Source organism: Schistocerca nitens, chromosome 5 (assembly GCF_023898315.1).
Source record: "Schistocerca nitens isolate TAMUIC-IGC-003100 chromosome 5, iqSchNite1.1, whole genome shotgun sequence".
Classification (NCBI taxonomy): Eukaryota; Metazoa; Arthropoda; class Insecta; order Orthoptera; family Acrididae; genus Schistocerca; species Schistocerca nitens.
In genome coordinates, this window is record NC_064618.1 from 616,785,388 (window position 1) to 616,811,308 (window position 25,921).

The window sequence follows — 25,921 nt, forward strand, 5'->3', positions numbered from 1 at the left end:
TCTTGTGATTGACGTATTTCAAAACTTTCTGCTTTGCATACATTATATGCTTCCCAGACAGTTTCCCAAGCCCTTATGTGTCACAACATTTATTTAATTCGCATTACTACTGTTCCGTTTGAACAACAGATTTTCACTTAAAGATGATCGACTGTAGTTTCGAACCCACGCCACTAGAAACCACAGTGTGAACATCATTTCGAGTCTGGAATCTTCGTCCAGCAGAAAACGTTGCCTAGCGAGTGTCATTATTGCGGCTGTCACCTTGTTTGATTAACTGTGACCGATACAATCATCACCCTTACTGGAAACGGTCTTCCTCCTAAGTTTGCGTCTCCGATGATGAATCCTTTCATTCTAGGTATCACTTAAAAAAACATTTCCGTTCGCAAATAGCGTAATTGTTTTCTTTCTCGAGATTAATTCCCGGTATCTAGATTGTTAGTCGAACTGGCTTGAGTGGGTGAAGATGTTCCCACCACAGTTTCGCAATAGGCTTCTCTCTTATCACTAGCGATTGTTTCTTGTATATAAAGCACACCGTTAGTCCTTTGTTGCATATTGTAATTCGTGTTCGTTTCACCAGCTTTTCCCGCTCTGAAGTACTGGTAATAGTCTTATATCTACGGGTTGTACGGTCTTCCTTTTTTATCAAACAAGCAAGCTAAGTGAAAGTTTCTGTTTGCAGATGTCGCCAGCGTGGCTCGCTCTGTTCCTTGTTCTCTGGGCTCCACACGACGCCTGTGGGGCCAATGAAAGTGAGTAATTTATTCTGCACAACAGAATAGTATGAATGAATGATTGGATGTCTATATGAAATGTAGCCTCGGTAATCCAGATCATACAGCACTCAGAGTGTACCGTTAAAGAATAACGTCTATATAAAGACTTTAAGAAGATATATTGTTAAGTTTATTAACGTAAGAGATTAACCAAAGTGTTCACATAATGTAGGGCTATATGAACAACTAAATCAGCAAAACAAACAGAAAAAGCTAGTTAATCAACTACCTGTTGTAGTCTTTTCAACACCAATCGATAGGGCCTGGTGCATAATTTTCCTCAGTCCACTTGATAAAATAGCGTTGTATTTGACGCGTTACTGCACTCATCTCCAAAAATGAAATAAGTAAATGGAGTAATTAAGATGTGATCAGTGGTCTGATATATGTAACAAATTAATGTAGTGACGCCCAGTTAACTTCATCGATCTTTACGAGCCCTACGACGGTGAGTTACAAAACTGAAACAGCTTGCTAATAGGGTGTTACCGGACACATATGAGCGATTAAATCGAGACTTTAACAGAATTCTTAACAGCTGTTGATGAAAATTATTTCTGTGTACATTTAGGAGGCTAAGAAACTTTCGGCTCTAATATGCAGAAGTAAAGATAGAAGCTGTGGAACTAATAAATGCACTCACTTTGCAGGCTGCTTTTGGTTATTGCCCAGAGCAATCATCACTCTCCTAATGGCTGTTATATGACATCAGTATGTACACACTACATAGCGCGTCTGTGTGTGTGGTATCAGATTCCACGATTCGTCGGTTTCGACATTCGTCGAATTGCAGGAAATATCAGTTCTATTTAAAGCGTAGTTGCTGTTGAGTGACAAAATAAGGTGAAATGCAACACCGCAAGGAACCTCTAATATGACTTTACTTTATTCAGCGACTGGTTTAGGTAATGTTACCGACGTCTGGTAGGATGTGATTGAATCACAGTGTCTATATCGAGCTACTGTCAGAATGTGGATTACTATACATTATAACTGGCATAGCCTATGAAATCTGTGAACTTTACAAAAAATAGGATCATCTTTAAAAATCGTAGTACGTTTGTAAGCCGCGGTATGTACAATGTGTATGTGCTGCTTAGCCAGCACAACGAACTGCCATGTGGTAACATGAATCAGTTGATTGTGAAGTTGACAAAATTCATACGTCATGCCAATAATAAATATAGAGAAACAAACGCTTATAATTTCTAGTGATTTGCGGCACATTGTTAGCCATATGACTCAATTACGTTGGCCAGATGATGATAATACTATTTAAACTAGTTGTTCAATAAATTCATACCGCAATTTACTGGCGGTCATGTCTATCTTTTCCAAATACTTCGAATCTCTGGACCAGCACTTACAAAAAACATATCAAAACCGAATTTCGTACGCTATGTTATCAATACTATTTTTTGCTTGTAACAGCCGTCCGACAGCTGGTCGATTAAAGGTCTGCTTGAAAATATCTTTTAATTTGAGATCGGTCTGAGCTGGTGCAGTTTTCCTCTCTAAGTAACTGTCTCAATACTTTAACGTGATACAAGTTTTTCATTACAGAAAAAGTGGTGTGCTACTTAGGTAGCTGGGCTGCCTACAGAAATGGAAATGGACAGTTCGAAATAGAATACATCCAACCGGAACTGTGCACGCACCTGGTGTACGGTTTTGTTGGAATAACTTCTGCAGGAGAGGTCAAAATTCTTGATCCGTGGATGGATCTTCCAAGCGGAAAAAGTAAGTGCAATCTGCAAGCACATAAAATGTACTGCAATCATTTACATCCAGAGTTTTGGTGTGCGTTCTTTAGTGTGTGTGTGTGAGTGTGTGTGTGTGTGTGTGTGTGTGTGTGTGTGACAGAGGGAAAGAGAATGCTTTTCACGTCCTTAAGCTTCAATCTTTTACTAGATTCTTTGCTATTTCCTGGAAATATCGGTGACAAATTTCTTACCTCTACAAGAATCGTTTTGAAATGGGTCATACGTGCTCCAACTAAGCTACACTAGTCAAACAGAATATCATCTTACGTAGAGTTATTGACTGTCAGTTATTTAAATTGCATCAGCGACTCCAAAACTCGGGTGGTTCCTTAAGGAACGCCTTCCCTTCCCTTTCCTCCTACAATCCAAGCATATACTTCCTCCTCCGCTTATACGGAACGTAAAGCTTCGCTCTTCTTTCCCAATTCTTTTAGTTGCTATACAAAGTAACGTTCAAGATTAATAATTATTACTTCGAGAACTCGACAAGCACACTCAGCGATTCGATTCTCAGGGCGAATACGTCTTGTAGACTTATCATAGAAACTTTGAGGGATCTACATCTACATCTGCATCTACATTGATACTCTGAAAATCACACTTAAGTGCCTGGCAAAGGGTTCATCGAGCCACTTTCACAATAATTCTCTATTATTCCAATCTCGAAGAGCGCGCGAAAAAACGGAAGTGCGAGCTCTGACTACTCCTATTTTATTATGATGATCGTTTCTCCCTATGTAGGGCGGCGTCAACAAAATATTTTCGCATACGGAACAGAAAGCTGGTGACCGAAATTTCGTGAGAAGATTCCGCTGCAACGAAAAATACATTTGTGAGAAATTCACGAATGCTTTTAGTACATAGAATAGGCACACAATATCTTGTCAGTATTTTCATGCAAAGACACAATCACTGTTGTTAGAAACGTAGAAGATTAGTGGAAAGTGTACTCTGGCGGAATAAGCTCATTGGCTTGCTGAAACAGCTACAATTACACCTGTCCTAAATCGAAACGAACATTCCAGACAGAACATAAAGAATTATCTTCAAGATGACACTGTGGTCTCATCAGTAACCATGACATCGGGTGCTCTGTACCAACTGATTCTCTCTCTTCACGAATTTACCACGCATATTAGATGATACCTCGGTGATACACGCATAGTGGAGCGTATGCTTGAAGATTGTTATGGGATGTTTCAACATTAATGCTTCACGATTTTAAAGAATAAATGTTTATAAGGAACAGTCCCAATCCCTGGCTAGTTGTAATCGATTATTTGAATTTTTTAAAGGACATGATATTCGCCGTTGACTGTAGAAGTCAGTTATGTCACTGTCCGCCTCCACGCCTTTGGACCATTTTCAAGTGGTAGTAAAGCGAAGGACTTTGCTTCAGCGCAAGTCAGACTTTAAAATACTCCGACTTGTATACTTACCGTCATCAAAAGTTGGCCATTTCACTGTAGAAATTCAGTTAACATCAGACGAGTGCGAAGCTGTGTACGCCGTGAAAGATGTAAATTACGTTAAATGTTACCAATGTTAACATCATTCGCGTAAATCGTTACAAATCGATGTTATCACACTATTTACACGTAAAAGTCACATCTTCAGATAGCTTTTCATGTTATGAAATGGTATGACGACCAACTACAGTCCGCAGCTCGTGGTCGTGCGGTAGCGTTCTCGCTTCCCACGCCCGGGTTACCGGGTTCGATTCCCGGCGGGGTCAGGGATTTTCTCTGCCTCGTGATGACTGGGTGTTGTGTGATGTCCTTAGGTTAGTTCGGTTTAAGTAGTTCTAAGTTCTAGGGGACTGATGACTATAGATGTTAAGTCCCATAGTGCTCAGAGCCATTTGAACCAACTACATAGTGAATGTAGCACCCGGTTGCTTCCTTGGACAAATACACATATCATCTTTAAGCAGTCTTCTTCGGAATGCGAGTTCAGTATCTTAATCATTCCGCCATCTCGCTCGACGTCGCGATTCGATACTTAATTATGACTCATCTTGTGCGTGGAGACGTTGTTGCTCTCTGCTGAAGGAGCTGAGTCACTCTTTATCAGATGTGAACAGTTTTTACTCGCCGTACTCAGACAGTAGTGTCATAACTTCAAAAGAAACGCTGTACATTGTTATTGAAATTGTCAGCTCCAGAAGTTGCATCACTTTGCCTCTAAGTCGAAAATTGTCTTCTCCATTCATTGGGCAAGTAGAAAGATATTTTCTGTCTTCACCAAAAATGTTTACGTGTTTACGTTTAATCTCGTTTGTTTGTAAAGTCAGTTTCCAACCCTTACACTTTAACAGAGTAAGCCAATCGTTGCAAACTGATCGCCTAGTATCCTTCGTCCGCAGGGTGTCTCTCCAAAGAATCGTCAGGGGAACTTGTGTTTCAGCAGATATTTGCAATGGAGTTTTTTGTAACTGGAGACAGCCCAAACAAATAGTGCTCACACTTCTTTCGTGCTACTCCCAGTGTCGAGGGAATGCGTCGGTTTGTTTCCCGTTGCAAACAAAATAATTTTTAAGTGGAATATTACAGGCCCACTCGAACCTGCCAGGTTAGCCGAGAGCGCTAATGCGCTGCTTCCTGGACTCGGGTAGGCGCGCCGGCCCCAGATCGAATCCGCCCGTAGGATTACCGACGTCGGCCCGTGTGTCGGCCAGTCTGGATGTGGTTTTTAGGCGGTTCTCCACATCCCGCTAGGTGAATACCGGGCTGGTCCCCACGTTCCGCCTCAGTTACACGACTCGCAAACATCTGAACACCGCTTCTCACTAACCTTGCCAAATCCGTTCCTAACCGTGCCGACCCCGCGAAACTGTGGGACAAGGCATCAGCAAAAGAAAGAAACAAAAGAATTACATGCCCACTCGATACATCGGTCCCAAATTAGTCTTGTGTGATATTTATTTCAGCTATATGTATTAACAGGGACAGTATAGAATGAAGAATATCCAATATTCAAAGCAGCGACAGCACTGCCCTGGCCAGCCCTGATTGCTGCCGCCAAGCATGCAGCGCTGCTGAGGCGCTGCTGTATTGCTGTCCCTGTTAATACATACCGGTAAAATGAATGTCGGAGTAGACTGATATGGGAGTGCTGTATCGAGCGGGCACGTGAAATTCCAATTTAAAAATAATTTTGCTTGTAATGGGAAACAAACCGCCGCTGTCTACTGAAACTGGCTGTCGAATGAAAGACATGACGACCAGTAACCGAAACAAGAGAGAAAAATACGCCTGACGACTCTTAGGAGAGACTTTATTTGTGATAATATCCTCCACATAATAATCGTAATTTTTCTATTTTTACAGACGGGTATAATCGATTCAATAGCTTGAAATCAGCGAACACCAAAACTCTTATTGCTATCGGTGGCTGGAACGAAGGGTCAACGACTTTCTCGGCTGTAAGTAACAGAGCACCACAAAACATGTAGCACAGCCGATGCCCCGCCTGGAAGGTGAACTCATGCTGTTCCTTTTTGCGACTGCAGGTTGCGAACGACCCCACACTGAGGGCGAGGTTCGCGCAGAATGCAGCAGCTTTTGTGGGCAAATACGGCTTTGACGGACTCGACGTGGACTGGGAATACCCGGCGAATCGCGGCGGAGCAGCCTCCGACCTGGTAATTCAGAATGTCTTAACAATAGCACTTCTGTTCAACTTTGAAGCACAAAAGCATCCATTACTTGTTTTTGTGTGAAGCTACTTGTGGCAAGGATTGATGCTTTTGCACGACTTACCAGGATTTATGATTAATTGAGGCTTGGGGACTGATCTTTAATATAAAAATTTCAGTTTTTGACGTTGCCTGTTTGTCTCTTTCTAGTGATTTTTCTGACAGTTCTTCTTGTGACATATAGCAAAATTATGATCTGATGAATCATTTTTTTCTTATTTAGTATGCTTTCATTTCTGTGATTTCTACGTACAAGTCAGTTCTCTGTTGCATTTAAGAAAAAGTTGGAGCACTTTCGTCCGTCATTTTCGTAATTTTTCTGTTGAAAATTATCGCCTAGGGCCATTTGTCTCTGTTAAACGGTGAAGTAAGTACTTACTTCTTCCAATCACAATCCTTTCTCTTTTCGCTTCAGCTTTTTCCCTTTTTCCCCCTTTCTTTATTATTTCTGATCTCGCGCTTCTCCACGTCCTCCCCCCCTCCCTCCCCTCTCCTATCTTTTCTCTCACGTCCATTGCTGTTCCGCAGTCTAAATCCACCCGATTGTTAATTAACTTTCATCTTCTACTCTTCACAAACAAATATAAACGTCGTTCATTTTCCGTTATAGCTATTCCAGATTTTACTATTCTGTCTTAAATATTTGTGAGCGAGTGTTAGATTTCATTCTAAGATTTTTTAACACATTTGTCACAATAATATACTGATAAAATATGAAGAATGCCCGGTTAGCTTAATAGAGGGCTTTATGCCGTAATCTTAGCAGGGTAAATATATCAACAAACAAAACGTACTCTACAACCTTATCTACGTAGGCACCTCCTTTAACAAAGGCTGACATGATATATACTTGAAAAATCTTTTTTTTTTCTTTTCATTCTAAGAACTAGCCTCCATTTATTTCGCAGCGCCGTAAACGTCGTTGCTGTTAATATCTGGTTTACATCCAGTTTTAACACACCTGAAATTCGTTGCGCACAGCTGCACAGTAACTGCGTTCCAGAAAAAATCAGACTTACGGTCAAAATTTTCTGCCCCAGGTGGCGTTTGTTGAGCTGCTGAAGGCGCTGAGGACGGAGTTTGACAAGTACGGCTACATCCTGAGCGCCGCCGTGGGAGCTGCCCGCAATCTCATCGGGACTGGATACGACGTGCCGCAGCTGTCCAAGTGAGTCCAAATTCACACGTCCGGCTTACTTATTAGATTCATAGCTACTTTTTTGTCTGTTACCATGACGGTTCACTGCTAGGACATTATTTACCGTGCATCACTTGTCATTCGGTATTGGGGATTTTGTGCTTGAATCTACGGAGTAACGGTTTTCTGTCAGAAACCAGATGGCAGTTATAAGAGTCGAGGGGCATGAAAGGGAAGCAGTGGTTAGGAAGGGAGTGAGACAGGGTTGTAGCCGCTCCCCGATGTTATTCAATCTGTATATTGAGCAAGTAGTAAAGGAAACAAAATAAAAATTCGGAGTAGGTATTAAAATCCATGGAGAAGAAATAAAACTTTGAGTTTCGCCGATGACATTGTAATTCTGTCAGAGACAGCAAAGGACTTGGAAGAGCAGTTGAACGGAATGGACAGTGTCTTGAAAGGAGGATATGGGATGAACATTAACAAAAGCAAAACTAGGATAATGGAATGTAGTCAAATTAAATCTGGTGATGCTGAGGGAATTAGATTAGGGAATGAGGCACTTAAAGTAGTAAAGGAGTTTTGCTATTTGAATATGAATAGCAAAATAACTGATGATGGTCGAAGTAGAGAAGATATAAAATGTAGACTGGCAATGGCAAGGAAAGCGTTTCTGAAGAAGAAAAAATTTGTTAACATCGAGTATAGATTTGTCAGGAAGTCATTTCTGAAAGTATTTGTATGGATTGTAGCCATGTATGGAATAGCCATGTATGGAAGTGAGACGTGGACGATAAATAGTTTGGACAAGAAGAGAATAGAAGCTTTCGAAATGTGGTGCTACAAAAGAATGCTGAAGATTATATGGGTAGATCACATAACTAATGAGGAAGTACTGAATAGGATTGGGGAGAAGAGAAGTTTGTGGCACAACTTGACTAGAAGAAGGGATAGGTTGGTAGGACATGTTTTGAGGCATCAAGGGATCACCAATTTAGTATTGGAGGACAGCGTGGAGGGTAAAAACCGTAGATGGAGACCAAGAGATGAATACCCTAAGCAGATTCAGAAGGATGTAGGTTGCAGTAGGTACTGGGAGATGAAGAAGCTTGCACAGGATAGAGTAGCATGGAGAGCTGCATCAAACCAGTCTCAGGACTGAAGACCACAACAACAACAACATTGAGCGAGGGATAAATCACTTCCTACTTGTTGTCCTAATCTCTCTTATCGCACTCTTTCGGCCCCTTCGTGAGGTACGAGATACTGTCAGCAGGACTGTGGCACTGTCTTCCTCGAATAACTGTTCTCTAAATTTACCCAAAAAACTTTCGCGAAAGCCAGATCGCTTTTCTTGTGAAGATTCCCGATGCGGTTGCCCAAGCACCTAGGTTTTGTGACGGCCTTACCATCCTGTTAGGATCTTAGCTGTGTGCCTCTGAATTCGTTTGATGTCTGCGGCCATACTTACCTGATAATGACTCCAATCGATCGACTAATACTTCAGAATTGATCGCACTAGCGTCTTGTATACCACTTACATTACATGTGCAATGCATTTTCCCATAATCCTTGCAATGATTCTAAGTCTTCTAACCGCCTTCTCTAATATTTTGCGTGTTCGTACCATTTTGTACCTCTTCTTAGTGTTACCTTTAGATACAATTGCTATTTTTTCTTCAGCGCCCGACCGGTCGCGAAAAGGAAACCACAGCGAAAATCAAAAACTTTTATTTGCAACATTTAACTACATCTTCCAGATACCGCGTGGTACCAACTTTCCAATACCCTCGTCGTAGAAGGCGGCCGCCTGTGCATTCCACCAATTCTCTACGCTGGTCTGTGCCAAAATACTGCCCCCGTAGCCAGCAGTTCGTGTGAGCAAAGAGATGAAAATCGGAGGGAGCCTAGTCTGGGCTGTGTGGTGGGTAATCAAACACTTCCCATCAGAAACGCTGAAGCAGCTGCAGCGTGTGGCCGAGCATTGTCATGAAGAACAGTTACTAATGACAACATTCATCTTCGCTTCTTTTTAACTGCCCTTTTTAGATGGTTTTCTTAAATCGCCCGATCTACTCGCTGAACAAGATCGTCGGCTGACACTCACTTCCTTCCCTGACCGCCTGCGTCATTTAACGTCTGAAAGTCCTGCTTCAAAGTTGCTGCACCGTTGCTGCGCTTTGCTGTCACGCATGACAGTTACGTTATGTGGGCTGCATGAAACCAGGCGGAACTCCTCAGTATGAAGAAACTGAATGACAGAACGCGCTTTACGCTTGGTGGGAGACCCTGTTGTTCTAGGAATATTTACGCGCTCACTGTGCGCTCAGGACTGAAAAATGCCGCGTGACGCGTTGGCCTGGCGTACTAGAGACACTGCGTAACACTTTGGTGCAAAGCTTCATCAGATTTTCACAGTGGTTTTAATTTCGCGACCGATCGGACCTTGAAAAAGAAAAGCTAGCGCTTATATTTAAAACGATGAGAATTGTTTCATGTTAACCACTAATAGTGTAACTGGATACTATCGGGTCATTTCTCTTTTTTATGAAGATTGTTTTAAATTTATCCATATTTTAAAAGAGCTACCAGTCATTACACCATGTGTAAATCTGCTTCAAGTTTTCTGCCTGTTCTTATGATTGTTCAATGACGATGCTTGACTGTTAAATGGAACTTGAATTACGTAACCATTACGGCAGCTCACTTGAACCTCTCGATACCAGTAATATTCTACTGCGTTTCTGTGAAGTAGTTGACATATTTCTGAGACAACATTCAGATTTGATTTCATTAATGTAGAGGTACTTTGATACATCGATATGTTTGTATTGCAATGATATTATTCTTATGTATATTCTTTCTTTTGTCACTATGATCTTTGACGTACTTGTAACTCTTGATTTTTGGGCGCGTAAGCGGTTATTAGTTAGAGAGTCGGACCTTGAAAAAGTCAAGTCTTGGACGTCATGTCGGAAAGACGCATATTGTAGTTAGCTTATAAAATGTGAGGAAGATGTTTTCAAGTATGTTTTGTATTGTGAAGCGATGTTTTGTGTGTTTCGTGATATTGCAACAAAAGCAATAAAAAGGAAGTGTAATTTAAATTCGGAGTGCTGATTATTTTTTACATCACCATTGTGCTAACTTTCTAAGGTTTAATCTTCAAGAATGGTTTTTGAAACACACCTATAAAACTTTTGAATATCGCAGAATAAAAACCTAGGCCTCTTTGCATCCGAGCTTGGAATCATAACCACCTAGATTTTCGACGATTGAGCCATGATTTTACAACGAGACCAGCGTGGGAAACACGAAAAGATGAGTGCCTAGTTTATTCATTATTACATGAAATGACTTTATTAACTGTGCTCTAATGACACCTGCCACATAATAACTCTGTTGTTGCCCGAAAATGCAGTGTTTAGCAGGTGAGCAACACCACAATCATTATTAAATTTTGACCTTTGTTGTGGTAGGGTTGTTAGAACTGTAGACAACAGCATCGTTGTCCTATCTGACTAGTTGTTTATGTATATTGAGAACGTAAGATCTTTCTTTACTCTCCTTTGGGGCACACCCGATGTTATTTTTGACGCTGTTGACCATTCGTTAGGGATGGGCTATGATCGCGCTCGAGAAACGCGCGACGCGACGAGAATTTCTCGGGTACGCTCGAGAAGTTGACAGTGCTGCGCTCTCTGAGAAATTGCGTAAACCTTCGGTACACGAAGCACTGAGCCGCAGCGGTCGTACTCGTCGTACGTACGTGCTCGGAAAACTTTGAAATTCTGTGATTGATATCAACTGTACTACCGTTATTAATGTTCACTGAAGTATTAGTGTATGTCTCATAAGACAAAAATCATAGAATTGTTGTTTAAAACAAAGCACAGAATTCGCATAAAACAGAATTTTTATTCTTACAAAATAAATTACCTTGTACATTCTGCATGTATGCATGCATGCTTAAACGTAAAAGAGAAGTGCTATAGCCTTTTACATACAGAAACTGCGTACATGCGTTTACTTACTGAAGAAAGAAAGGAAACAAAAGTTGTTCAGCAGAAGGCATTTTTACATCGCATTGCTACACTGCCGTCGATTTTTGTTTAGAAATATGATTTTATTAACCAATTGGCCTTTTAGTCTGCTTCTTTGTTTGTTTATAAGTAGTCCTGTTTTCGAAAATATTCTTTCACTGGGAACAGAAGTTGCAGGTATTGCAAGATATTTTTTTGCCACGACAGCTAGACCTGGGTAACTGTTTTAATTTTTTTCCAGTAGTGTAAAGGATTATCCGCGCGTTGTAGGTACGGTTCTTCCAAATATCGTTGTACTTCCAGGTCTATGCTATCACAACCGCTTTTCATTAGATTTTTATTGGAAACCTCTTCATCGAAAGAAGCCCATAAGGCTCTCTGAGCACTATGGGACTCAACTGCTGAGGTTATTAGTCCCCTAGAACTTACAACTAGTGAAACCTAACTAACCTAAGGACATCACAAACATCCATGCCCGAGGCAGGATTCGAACCTGCGACCGCAGCGGTCTTGCGGTTCCAGACTGCAGCGCCTTTAACCGCACGGCCACTTCGGCCGGCCCGAAGCCCATAAGGAACTACTGGCGTTTTGTACGACATGGTACTCGTGGCTAGTGTCGTTAGCGGCCGAATGAGTAGATCGTACGGTCTCTACCACGTTTGTGCACTCTGTAATTAGGCTTGCAACGGCATGTTTTGAATGAATGGGATTCGTAAATGGTAACGTTTTGAATCTTGGGTCGAGAACTGTGGCAATGGCATGTACTTTGTTAAGCCTAGCCGGGCTGTTAGTGAGCTATGCAGACGTTGCTGTAGCTCTTGCGCTGTCGTGGTAGCCCACTTCCCATTGGATACGGTTATGATTAGCTGCCTGATCATTGGAATAGCTTTCGAAAGAGAGGTGTAGTTTTCAGTTGAGATTTCACTTGTTACCACTTCAAATGGCTCCAGTACACATAAACATTCGCTCAAAATTCGCCACTCGTCAGCTGTGAGGTTCTCTACACCGGAATACAAAGTTGATAAACAGGCTGAAATGCATTCCTTTTGCTCCACTAGACGTTGTAGCATATAAAACGTACTGTTCCATCGGGTTTCGGTTTCCTGAATAAATTTATGAACAGGTTTTTTCATTAGTTCCTGGATCTCATGGATTTTTTCATTAGCATTGCAACTTGTTTTAAAATAGCTAACAATTTTTCTGGCCTTTTCCCGCATTATGCAGAGCTGACTGTTGCTGTTCAAAGAACTTTTCACAGCTAAATTGATAGTGTGTGCTAAACAACGCACATGTTGCATATCTACGTTACCACTGTGAATAAGTTGTACGGCCGCCGTCATGTTACTGGCGTTGTCAGTTGTGATGCTTACAACTTTGTTTTCAATGTTCCATTTTGAAATCACGTTATCTAACGCCTCACTAATATTTAGCGCTGTATGCTTTTCCGGGAAACGGAATGTCTCGAGAGCTAAAGCTTTCAGGCACCAATTAGTGTTAATGAAATGACCAGTTACAGCAATATATGCCTCACTATTGAGTGAGGTCCAAATATCGGTCGTTAAAGAAACACAAGTAGAGTCTTCCACGGCCAAGTTTACAGTCTCTTTCTGTTTATGGTAATCGTCCTCAGTCATGAGGCGCAACTTTTTTCGGTTTGGTATCGAGTATTGTGGGTCCAACAGTGAAACAAAACGTCGAAAACCAGTGTCCTCGACGATTGAAAGCGGTTGAAAATCGTCTGTTATCATGGCCACTAGTGCTTCATCTAGCTGTTGTTATCGTTTAGTTCCCTCTATGAAGAGAAACGTAAGATTTAGATCAGTGCTCCTGCGAGGGGATACGTTATGCTCGACAACTAGTCCAATAAAATTACATATCGTATCGTGCAAAAGCTAGGATAGTATAGGTTTGATTTTGGGGTATGTTGTAGATTATCGGTATACGATTAAAAAATCAATTTTTTTAAGCGTGACGGACCGCTTCGGACACTATCCGAACTTTTGCACGGAATTCACCTTTTGTACCATACGTACCTGGATATTTTGTCTGCCTCGCACTATTGGAAGAATGAGCCTCTGTATCCACGGACGTCGCTGTTTTATTGCTCGATAAATTGTGCAGTTTAAGATGTCTAATCATGCCCGTTGTATTTTTTGATACATTACGGAGATTTTTACGACAAATGTTGCAAGTAACGTTATCTCCATCCTCCGTAAAGTATTGCCAGCACCATGACGTTCGTATTCGAGTGTCCATATTGATTTGAATAACAAATTTACTCGAATGAAACCTGAGACATACTAGTGACGAGCACAGCGATCGTGTTTGTCTAGCGGCGGCATTCAATTCATAAAACAACAGCGGCGGGGCGTATGTTGTCGCAGCCAACTGGCGCGTAGCGGCAAACGCCGCCCAGCCATTTCTCGTGAGCTTCTCGAGAACTGCTTGAGAACTAGAAGCTCGAGAAATTGTCGGTGCGCTCGAGTCGCCGCGCCTCGCCATCCCATCACTGCCATTCGTCACTCAGCAACGCCTTCTGGATTCTAGTAGTCAATTGTGTACCTATGGATGATTGTATCTTGATTAATAACCAGCGACATGGTGGTGTCGAAAACCTTTTAAAAAATCTAGGAAGACGAAATCTACCCGTTAAGCTGCATCTACTGTTTGCATGATATCGTGAAATCTGTAAATCTGAAGAGAGTTTACACTATTTGACATTTAAGGAGTAAGAAATGCAGTTTACGGTATATTGACAACCAAAGAACGATACAAGCTTCTGCATCAGCCCAGTAGAACAGATGAGGCACGAAACCTACTGCACAACCATTTTTTTAGGTATCTCGACTTCATCAACTTGATGGCATATGACCTCCACGGTTCCTGGGATCAGAAGACCGGTCAGAATGCTCCTCTGTACGCCAGCTCAGCCGACACGACCGAGGCCGAACGTCAGCTTAATGTGGTGAGTTTCTGTTCGGTTAAAGTTACACATCAGAAAATATGATACGGGATCAATGCAAACTACTTTTTTCTTGTTGGTTCCAGGACGCCAGCGTTCGCTACTGGATACAGAATGGTGCCGATCCTTCTAAGCTCATACTGGGAATGGGGACCTACGGGCGGACGTTCACTCTGAGCAGTGCTGCCAACAGTGGCGTCGGCGCTCCTGCCAGTGGTCCTGGAAACGGTGGGCCGTACACCTACCAACCTGGCATGCTGGGATACAACGAGGTAAGCACCCAAGCGTTTCCTCCTTATGAAAGAAACACCTACTAAGCGCAGTTTTCGAGGCATCTGTACCACCGGTACGGAATAGTCGATGCCAAGTTTTCAGTTTCTCATTTTGAGGAACCCGCCAGGTTGATATATTTCCTTTATACTTCACCAACTGGCCTAGTGGACTTTTGCACGCAATGCAAGCAATCGCCTTCTGGTAGTTGCATGGGCTCTAACCTGGCAGTTTTGATGGCACGGCACCAAAGCGGAATAGACACCCGCAAATGTGTCTTCCCTATTACTACATGAAAACCTCAAAAATTACGTCTTATTAAACTATCACCCACTGTACTTGCAGCACCAATCGACTCGGAATTTTGCGAATGACCCAGAATGACATCAATTATGGAGGAACAAAAACATGATTCAACCATTCAGTCACGTTGAATGACAGAACAGAGACCTATTGCTCGAGTTGTGGAAGTATGTTTGCTCGCTGTTCATTTGCACGCAGGACTCCAACTGATCTAAAATTAGGCAAAAGTTGATCAGGCAGGCCATGGCCACACGTTTCATTTCTCGGAATTCATATGTACGTCTCATGGTAGACGTAAGGGAACAATGGTGGTGGTAACATGGATCCTCCGGCACGAAAATTTCGGAAAGTATACCGCACATGTCCACTTTCCATATGGTCATTTTAGTTATTTGCCTCCATCCACCTTTCGCCTCGCCAAGGACTCAAAGAAAGCTGGTACCTGAAGACCCAGGTTCCGCCCCGAGATCTCCACTGCATTTTTATTGTTTGAAATTGCGGTAATGGTTCCCCTTTAAAAATCGACACCGAGGGCCGAAAACACGTCGTGCTATTTCGCTGCAAGTCTTTCATCCCAAAATGCTTGCGGCAAGGAGTGGAGCAGCAGTCGATCGGTAGGCCAGACAGGATGACAGCAGTGTGTAGCATATTTCCTTTCACTGTGTCTCTTCTAACAATTAACGAACTTCAGTAGATGATCACCACAGGATACGTGCCTCTGCAGCCGATGTGGTGTTAGACTCAGATTTGAGCAGTTCGAGTCCTGAAACGAAATGAACTTTCAGTGTGGGCAACGGGAAGAGAGATGATGTTAGAAAACCGCTATCTCCAGAATTTCCTCCGACGTCCTGAATGAAATTCCAATTCTCTCTGCAGTGTCTCAAGGAGTGAAGGCATGTGACACTGTTGATGTTGATCCGTCCTCCGGAAGGACACATCAAGCAGCCTTGGTGCTATACGAGAAGATTAGGTTACGAGGCGGCACCAGGTTTCATTCTCTCTCTTCTCTCAATCAGCGACATCAGTCACCAACAATAAAATACGACACTTAAACTTGACATGCACACATCAGTCACCTACAATCAACATACATACGTAAAGATACCAACTTCACACTTCGTAAAGGAAAGGTCCCATTATAGAAAACTTTCCAGGAGCTGGACCTATTTCTAGGAACCTCCCACGAAAATGCCCTAAGAATGTACTTCACTTTACCGGAAAATCACTGTGCTTGATAGCCAGAGGCGTTAGGAGCTTCAAGTGTTTGAACTAATTAAAATCCTAGAATAACAAGAATTTCACAACATAGAGCAGATCTGATAATGGTATATCATATAGATAAAGAGCTGTTTCTCTTACAACATCTTGAACCTGAAATTGAGTCAGCATATGAAGCGATATCATATATAGCCAGTTCTCTTCCACCTAGCTCAAATTCAGATTTTAAAAATGGAATCATTAGATTTTCAAAATTCCATAATTCACCGCTGATTGCTGCATATTCTCTTAACCTAACTGTTGATTCAGGGAATCGATTCCAATCTAATCTAGGTTAACTACTCCAGAATAACATGTATTTTGCGTCGCCAAGTTGAATTGTAAGAAAGAAACGCCCTCAGTTATCAAAACAAAAGAACCAATTCTTCAAACCTTTTTTTTCACTGTTTAATTAATCGAATGTTTATGCGTTTAAAAGACACACCATCAAAGTCTGTCAGCTGCTGTAAGACAATGTCAAGACGCTCAGTATAGTTCTGTAGAACTTCTCGAGTTACGGATAGAACCGCCTTTGTGGGTAACCAATTAGATACAGCTGTGTTCAGCTATAAAATATAGCCATTTAAGGCAAAGTAGTGTTAAAAACCTGTTGATGTTCATTTGAAGCTTGTGATTTTAATCTAATTGATGCAAATTGTTTATGATAATCATAGATTGTAACTTATAAGATAACTGTTTCCGGGTTTCACCCAGCGTACTTCGCTTTATTTCAAAGAGAATTTCAAGCAATATGTATAAGATACGTATAAATTACAAATCGCTAACAAATTAAAGCACTTCAGATTTTATGAAATATTTTACCGACCTAAAACTTGCAATGCTTTTGCACAAAGCATATATTTCATTATTAGCAACCTGAAACTCACGTTACATAAAAAATTCCTCTCATTCGTAATGAACTGCATTATCTCGTATTTGTATCGTAAATAATTAATTTCAAACGGAAAAAGGTGTGAAAGGAGGCTAGTCAACGGCAGTTCCATTATTTAAATCGGCGAAGCATACACGCGACCGGACTAATTTACATTTAGTGCCAGTGTTTCCCAAAGAATTTTTATTACCTACTTTTGTTTTCTGACCACAAAACGTTTAACATGTCGTAGTAACCCTGTGTTGCCATTAATTCTTGCAGATATGTGAGAAAATCATGGCAGGAGGCTGGACGGTAACGTGGGACGACCAGCAGAAGGTTCCATACGCGGTGAGCGGCAACCAGTGGGTCGGCTACGATAATGAAGAATCCATCAGAATAAAGGTACGCTACTCTTAGTGCTAAAAGCAAGTGTCCGGTCGTTCTTTAGTACTTTTGTTACAAAAAGCACACAGTAACTGAAGCTACAATCTTAGTTGTCCAAGCTTACCACTTCTTGGGGACTTCCACATTATGTCCCATAAGTGAACTATGTAGTGACTTGTAGCCACTTGAGAGCATATGACAGTAGAAATTCATGCGAGCTGTTTCTGAAAGCTTTACAGAGAACATATCTATTCGTTCACACAGACTATGAATATTATCGCTCTCACTGTATCGTCTGTCGTTGCAGAAAAAGCGTTTATAAAACTGGTATTTTACGGTGAAAAAACACTGACTAGATTCGTAAAATGCAAATGTAGACACATTGAAACAGTGTTTTCTACGAGTTAACACTGCAGCGACCAGGAATCAGGCAATATATCTGGTTCAAAAATGGTTCAAATGGCTCTGAGCACTATGGGACTTAACTTCTGTGGTCATCAGTCGCCTAGAGCTTAGAACTACTTAAACCTAACTAACCTAAGGACATCACACACACCCATGCCCGAGGCAGGATTCGAAACTGCGACCGTAGCGGTCGCGCGGATCCAGACTGTAGCGCCCAGAACCGCTCGGCCACCCCGGCCGGCAATATATCTGGCTGTCATTCGTTTTCTATAGATTCACTTGCTCCATTAAGATAGAGTGCATCGTATCTATGGACTACACACATTTTTCATTGGTTCTACGACGTCCCAACCACACGCTGGTACTTCTCACATCTACGTGTCACTTGTATTACTTCTGGTGACTGGAATTTTGACCCATTATTGTAACGTATTAGTCTTTGTAACATGTCCCATAGAAATCTTGCATTCATTGGACGTGTATCGATGAGCTACAGTCTGTAGCTGATAATATACTCCTAACCCGCTATATCTTCACAGAACGAAATTCCGTCTCTAATGACCTCGATGTCGATGGGACTTAAAAAACTGTAATCTTCCTTGCTTCGTACAACAATGCTGTCTTATCTTAAGCAGTAGTATACTCCGAAAGTTCCCACGCATAATCCTGGTCCCCCTATTCGTAGAACAGATACACTATGTGATCAAAAGTATCCAGACACCTGGCTGAAAACGACTTAAAAGTCCGTGGCGCCCTCCGTCGGTAATGCTGGAATTCAATATGGTGGTGGCCCATCCTTAGCCTTGATGACAGCAGGCCTGACCACCAAGAGCTGTTACAGGACGATTTGATTCACGGATCCAGTTATATGGCTCCTTCCGTGTATAGCGATTTTACCCTATGACGATGGGGCCTGAAGATCGCATCAATGTAATGCCGAAACTGGTAGCACGTAGAAGTTCATAAAATAAAATAAATTTCTACAATACATACGGCTGTTGGTAAATTATTGCATCAAGAAGTTCATGCCAGCCGTCGTGCCACGATCCAAAATGGATCAACGAAGGTTAATACATTTATGCCACTGTGAGATAAGTCGGTCAGTGCTTTCATGGAAAAATGTTCACAGTTTCCTGTGGAACAATGGCTGTACATATGCGTGCACCTCTTCGTCAAAAACAAATCCTTGGCCGCAAATGTCTTTGTTAGGGGTTTCAAAAATACGTAAATCTTAATGGAAGATATCGGGCCCCTATGGAGGCTGCGTTAGGGGTTCCAAATGATACTTCTGCAGCGTAGTCGAAACAACATTGGCAACACTGAAAACGATGTCAGTGCCGTCTAGCAGTAAAGGACAGAAGCCAACAGCTGCCCTACTGCAGCACATAGTCTCCGAGGGCTACCGCTCCAGGCAGCTGGCGCGAGGTCCCGCCGACTTCCTTAATGTATATGGAGGAGGTACCAGATAAGAACAAACTTTTGATGTAGAGTTAATCTTTAAAGGGCCTCAAGAAAATGCGGGAAAAAGTTACACAGAAAAGTAGGTCGCACCGGAATGGGCTGGACTCGGACAGCCGGCAAGTGGATGTAGCCCATGCTAAACTGACGCTGAAGTCGGCCGGAATGGGCAGCGTGCTAGTCTCACCTCCCACCACTGACACGAGATGTCACTCGAAGCGTCAACTAAATAACATTTGTACCTCCTGAGAAATTTGCTGACGTACGCTGAACGGTTAAGTTATATCAAAGTAATGATTTTCAGCTACTTAACGTTGTCCTCTGACTTTGAATCGTAACTCTAGTTTCTCTTTTAGTCGCAGTACGCCCTCGCGATGAACCTGGGCGGCGCCATGATCTGGAGCCTGGAGACAGACGACTTCAGAGGTCTGTGCGGCGCCGGGAAGTACCCTCTGCTCAGCACCATCAATGGCGTGCTGCGAGGAGTCAGATCACACAACAGCACTGCTGCCACGGTAAGTCTGCGGGTCTCACGTAACTCGAATTGTTTTGTTATCACGGGTACTAGCTTACCTGGCATCAAATCTCATAACATTCTGATTCAGTAGCCTCCGTCTCAGAAATAAATACGACTGCTAACCAGTCAGTACCTGAGGGTAACGGACACACATTGTTAGGTCTGCGGGCATCTTCCAGGATAACGAGCAAGGTATAGTGGAAAAAATTACTTTGAACACAACAGGCGAACTAAATGTGCAATGAATTTCATACTGACATTTTACTTTGGCACTCCCAAATGCCGACAATCAAACAAATAAGACTGTCCAGTCCATCACTGAAAGAGTCAAGTGTATTCGGTGTGACACTCAGACGCATTTCCTTAGGGTGACCCACACTTTCCACCCGACTTACTGACGGCTTCTGCGTTCGGGAGGAGCGAGGTTCAAATTCTTTCTGTTTCCCATGATTTTCCTAAATCGCTTAAGGCAAATGACAGGAAATTCCTTCGAAAAGTATGCATCCCATTTCCTCCCCTCTCCTAGTCTAATCCCAACTCGTCGTGAACGAGATATTAAATCCATATCGTAATTTTTTGGTGGTTACTGGTCACATCCAAAAGCAGGCATGGTTAAACTTGAGGTAACTATTTGTAACAGACGCACGATGATGTTCACCAGTGGTTATGTCTTCACACTTTGGAGAAGTACTTCACATCTATCTGTCACATACTGCCGTGCACCACTCAAGCTTTTCAAATTCCCTTCGTTCCCTCTGAACCAATGCAGCCTGTCTTCAAGAGACGTAATTGAAGAAACGAGGCAGGTCTCCGCATACACAAGGAGCTGAATGGTGAACACAATGGAACTTAATGATGCATGCACATGTTGACGCTTGCTCGTTGCGAATATCTACTCAACACTGTCCATCCCCCCCCCCCCCCACACACACACACACAAATGGTTCAAATGGCTCTGAGCACTATGGGACTCAACTGCTGTGGTCATAAGTCCCCTAGAACTTAGAACTACTTAAACCTAACTAACCTAAGGACAGCACACAACACCCAGCCATCACGAGGCAGAGAAAATCCCTGACCCCGCCGGGAATCGAACCCGGGAACCCGGGCGTGGGAAGCGAGAACGCTACCGCACGACCACGAGATGCGCCCCCCCCCCCCCCCACACACACACACACATACACACACTTTCTAGACATACTATAATCACAAAGTGAGGGGATAGAACTAGAAAATGAAACAACAATTAAATACTGAAAGCACTGTTCTTTGACAGTAGCAATAATAAGTAGTCGTTCTGTGAGCAGTCGTCCGTCCTGTGAAGCCATTACTTGTGTAAATAAACCGAATTATTAGGACTTCCTTTTTTCTAACTAATCTACCTTTGCGACAATGTTCTACTGTTCGCAAAAAATCAGATTCCACAGATAAAGCAATTTTTCTGATTTTCTTTTTATATCCGTAAGTCTTGCTCTACACTAGAACGGCTAGCCGATTTAAAGATTGCACTTAACTCCAGAGAAACAGCTGTATCATGGCGAGTTTATGCAATTCGTCAACATAATATGTAAACATTTCTCCTAGAAATACATTCAGACATTTTTTCCAGAGATACTCTATTTTATCTTTTACTAGCTACTGTTCAACGGTAACAGTGAGTCAATACACACATCCTTGACGAGATATAATGTGATAGCTTTGAATGCACTGAGAAATTACGTGCCCTACTGACGCTTGCATTCCGATGTACTTTGTCACTTAACCAAGTTTGGTTCCTACAGTGGCCGAGAATACCCTTGGACAACACATTTGTCACTCATAACGGTGTGGTGAAAGTGACGTTGAGTGACACTCGAGAACTTCACGTTCGATTTCCAGTATCCTAGAGATCTTTTTTTGGTGGAACAGCACATCATTCGATCTCGTAACTGATTAGCAACCTGAAGGATGCACACTGGCTCCAGTTTCGAAATCTGACAATAACAACTGGGAGAGCGGTCTGCTCCAAAAGCGAAGTGCAATGACGACTTAGGCAGAGGACTAGAAGTGAGCAGTCAACAGAACAGTCCAGTTTCATACAAGTGCGGTAAAACTACGGACTTAAGTAAGAAAAAGTAACTGTCCTACACCTTCTACGTCTCCCGTGTTTCCAGTGCAGAAATTTACACAACTGGCCATTAAAACGGCTACACTACGAAGATGACGTGCTACAGACGCGAAATTTAACAGAAAGGAAGAAGATGCTGTGATACGCAAATGATTAGCTTTTCAGAGTATTCACACAAGGTTGGCGCCGGTAGCGACACATACAACGTGCTGACATGAGGAAAGTTTACAAACGATTTCTCAGACACAAACAGCAGTTCACCGGCGTTGCCTGGTGAAACGTTGTCGTGATGCCTCTTGTAAGGAGAAGAAATGCGTACCATCACGTTTCCGACTTTGATAAAGGTCGGATTGTAGCCTATCGCGATTGCGGTTTATCGTATCGCGACATTGCAGCTCGCGTTGGTCGAGATCCAATGCCTGCTAGCAGAATATGGAATCGGTGGGTTCAGGAGGGTAATACGGAACGCCGTGCTGGATCCCAACGGCCTCGTATTACTAGCAGTCGAGATGACAGGCATCTTATCCGCATGGCTGTAACGGATCGTGCAGCCACGTCTCGATCCCTGAGTCAACAGATGGGGACGTTTGCAAGACAACAACCATCTGCACGAACAGTTCGACGACGTTTGCAGCAGCATTGACTATCAGCTCGGAGACCATGGCTGCAGTTACCCTTGACGCTGCATCACAGACAGGAGCGCCTCCGATGGTGTACTCAACGACGAACCTGGGTGCACGAATGGAAAAACGTTATTTCTTCGGATGAATCCAGGTTCTGTTTACAGTATCATGATGGTCGCATCCGTGTTTGGCGACATCGCGGTGAACGCACATTAGAAGCGTGTATTCGTCATCGGCATACTGGCGTATCACCCGGCGTGATGCTATGAGGTGCCATTGGTTACACGTCTCTGTCACCTCTTGTTCGCATTGATGGACTTTGAACAGTGGACGTTACATTTAAGATGTGTTACGACCCGTGGCTCTACCCTTCATTCGATCCCTGAGAAACCCTACATTTCAGCAGGATAGTGCACGAGTGCATGTTGCAGGTCCTGTACGGACCTTTCTGGATACAGAAAATGTTCGACTGCTGCCCTGACCAGCACATTCTCCAGATCTCTCACCAATTGAAAACGTCTGGTCAATGGTGGCCGAGCAACTGGCTCGCCACAATACGCCAGTCACTACTCTTGATGAACTGTGGTATCGTGTTGAAGCTGCATGGGCAGCTGTACCTGTACACGCCATCGAAGCTCTGTTTGACTCAATGCCCAGGCGTATCAAGGCCGTTATTACGGCCAGAGGTGGTTGTTCTGGGTACTGATTTCTCAGGATCTATGCACCCAAATTGCGTGAAAATGTAATCGCATTTGAGTTCTAGTATAATATATTTTTCCAGTGAATACCCATTTATCATTTGCATTTCTTCTTGGTGTACCAATTTTAATGGCCAGTAGTGTATATTTCCATCAGCTACTTTTTACTACATCCATTTTTTGAAACTTGTATGTCAATTTTTAGCCGTTTTCGTAACATTAAAATCTGGTTGCAGGTTTGGAACACACCGACCGCTAGCAGCAGTGGCGGTAGCAACGGCTGGGGCTCCAGCAGCACTCCTGGAACAAGCGGCACCGGCAGCCCGCCTGGAAGCAACGTGACGGCGGCGACGCCGGCGACGCTGTGCAGGGCTCCGGGCTACGTGAGGGACCCGTACGACTGCGGCGTCTTCTACTACTGCTCCGCCTCCTTCGGCGCCTACGCCGCCAGCAGGTACCAGTGTCCCGCCGGACTCGCCTTCGATCCCCGCACGTCCATCTGCAACTACAGAAACCTCGTCTCCTGCTGACGAGCTCTTCGGCTTTCCGCGACTGTATCGCGACACGCACTGTGAACGACAGAGCGACAACGTGGAAAAATTGATCATCAACAACAGAAACCAATTATTTATTTCAGCGTGAAAACTATATGTGGGACAGACCACTGGAATAGATCGAGTTTCTGTATTATTGTTAAGATAATTAAATAAATACCTTTGTTACAGTGAGTACCTACAGTGAGAATTATAAATATTGATAGATCGTAGTCACGGCTATGCATATCAGAAGTGATATTCCAATGATTCCATTACCAGAAAATTGCAAACGTTTTGTCTAATGATCGCAGGAAATACATCAGTACCAATGGCAGACTATCATTTTCGATTCCTATAGAATAACACTTTTCCTATTACATGAAGTGTGTTTCTTCCACTTTCAAAATAAACATAAAGACGTAGAAATACTAATTGTGGGAATATGTGAACCGTTATTTGGAGTACGCCTATGGAACATACATTCATTAGCAAATATAGCTGAGTAGTTACACAGTGTCTCTGTTTTTGGCTATTAAAAAACATTTATGTAGTTATGTATTATGATTAGGATGTTATTTTCCTACAGTTTTAACTCGTATCTCTGTTTTAAAATTGTAGTAATAGATGCAAAAGAAATGAGTTTTCATACATTTCTAATTTTATGGCAACTTTTTTTTCGGGATTTTGGGTACTGAGAAAAACGGTGTTTTGCGTAACGGGCGGACCTCAAATTCCAAAAATTTTAACTGTAAACACGGCCAATACAAGGAGCTGCAAATCAAAATATGGATATTTATGGCAACTGTTGCAAATCCTTTCTGTTTTCTGTAACTTTTGTAGCATTTTTTCCTGAATCTCTTTTCTTTCTTTTTAATGATTCTGTATTTATATTGTATTTAATATAATTATAATAAAATATTTTTTCTTTTATTTTGTGTTTTTACTTGTGAAAATTTTTACTGTTGAAATTATTACAGTAACCTCCGACGAGCCCGCCCGGTTGGCCGTGCGTACTAACGCACGGCTTTCCCGGAGTGTGAAGGAGCGCCGGTTCCCGGCACGGATCCGCCCGGCGGATTTGTGTCGAGGTCCGGTGAGCCGGCCAGTCTGTGGATGGTTTTTAGGCGGTTTTCCATCTGCCTCGGCAAATGCGGGCTGGTTCCCCTTATTCCGCCTCAGCTACACTATGTCAGCGATTGCTACGCAAACAAGTTCTCCACGTACGCGTACACCACCATTACTCTACCATGCAAACATAGGAGTTACGCTCGTCTGGTGTGAGACGTTCCCTGGGGGGTCCACCTGGGGCCGAACCGCACGATAACCCTGGGTTCGGTGTGGGACGGCGGAGGGGTGAAGTGGACTGCGGTAATCGTGGTGGGGCTGTGGACCACTGCGGCTGCGGCGGGACGGAGCTTCTCCGTCGTTTCTAGGTCCCCGGTTAACATAGCATAAAATAACCTCTAACGACGGAAACCCGATTGCCTCACAGCACTTACTTTGTAGAATTGCTGGTAGTTGACGTATTCCTCTGAAAGACTTCGCTACATATGCTGTAAAGAGACCAGCACTTAACACATATCGAGCCCTACTCTTTACAACGCCCGCCTCTGAGCGTTTAGTGTGTCTGGCTGCCATGCGAAAGTCCCGGGTGCAATTCGCGGTACTGCCAGGAATTTTTCCCTAACGGGAGGACTGGAAAGTGGTGAACTCATCCCCGTGAGGCTAACTGAAGAGTAACTGGAATGAGAAGTAGCAGTTCCAAGGTATGAAAACCAGACGACGACTCTCCTTTGCACATCCAAATGTCGCCATCTGGCAAAGGATGATACGGCGACAGTCAGACGTCCTCTGCTACTCTGAGCGTGGTCCCCGCATTGCTTTTTACGGTTTACAACGGATTTGCTATTAAGTGCCTGGAGAGCAATTTTATAAATTTACCATTACCTCTTTGCTTAATGTTTTGGGTACTGGTGAGGATACATACAGTTGTTACTATCATTCTCTGTACGTGAATTTCAAAATGAACCAGTCTTCAACCCGAAGACAGATGTGAATAACACCGCTCATTTGACGTGGTCGTAAGGAAGATGGTGTGCGCTTG

The 25,921-nt window shown here is 42.9% G+C and overlaps 1 protein-coding gene across 1 annotated transcript; it reads left to right on the forward strand.

The window, feature by feature from the left end:
- The first annotated feature begins 567 nt into the window (after positions 1 to 567).
- Positions 568 to 24,687, forward strand: LOC126259605 (chitinase-3-like protein 1). The gene is made up of 11 exons (XM_049956516.1): positions 568 to 608; positions 689 to 758; positions 2,346 to 2,522; positions 5,875 to 5,969; positions 6,057 to 6,188; positions 7,283 to 7,410; positions 14,262 to 14,388; positions 14,472 to 14,657; positions 17,369 to 17,491; positions 19,693 to 19,851; positions 23,518 to 24,687. Exons 2-11 carry the CDS (start codon positions 689 to 691, stop codon positions 23,809 to 23,811), a joined length of 1,491 nt encoding a protein of 496 aa, XP_049812473.1. The 5' UTR covers positions 568 to 608; the 3' UTR covers positions 23,812 to 24,687.
- Positions 24,688 to 25,921: the final 1,234 nt, after the last annotated feature.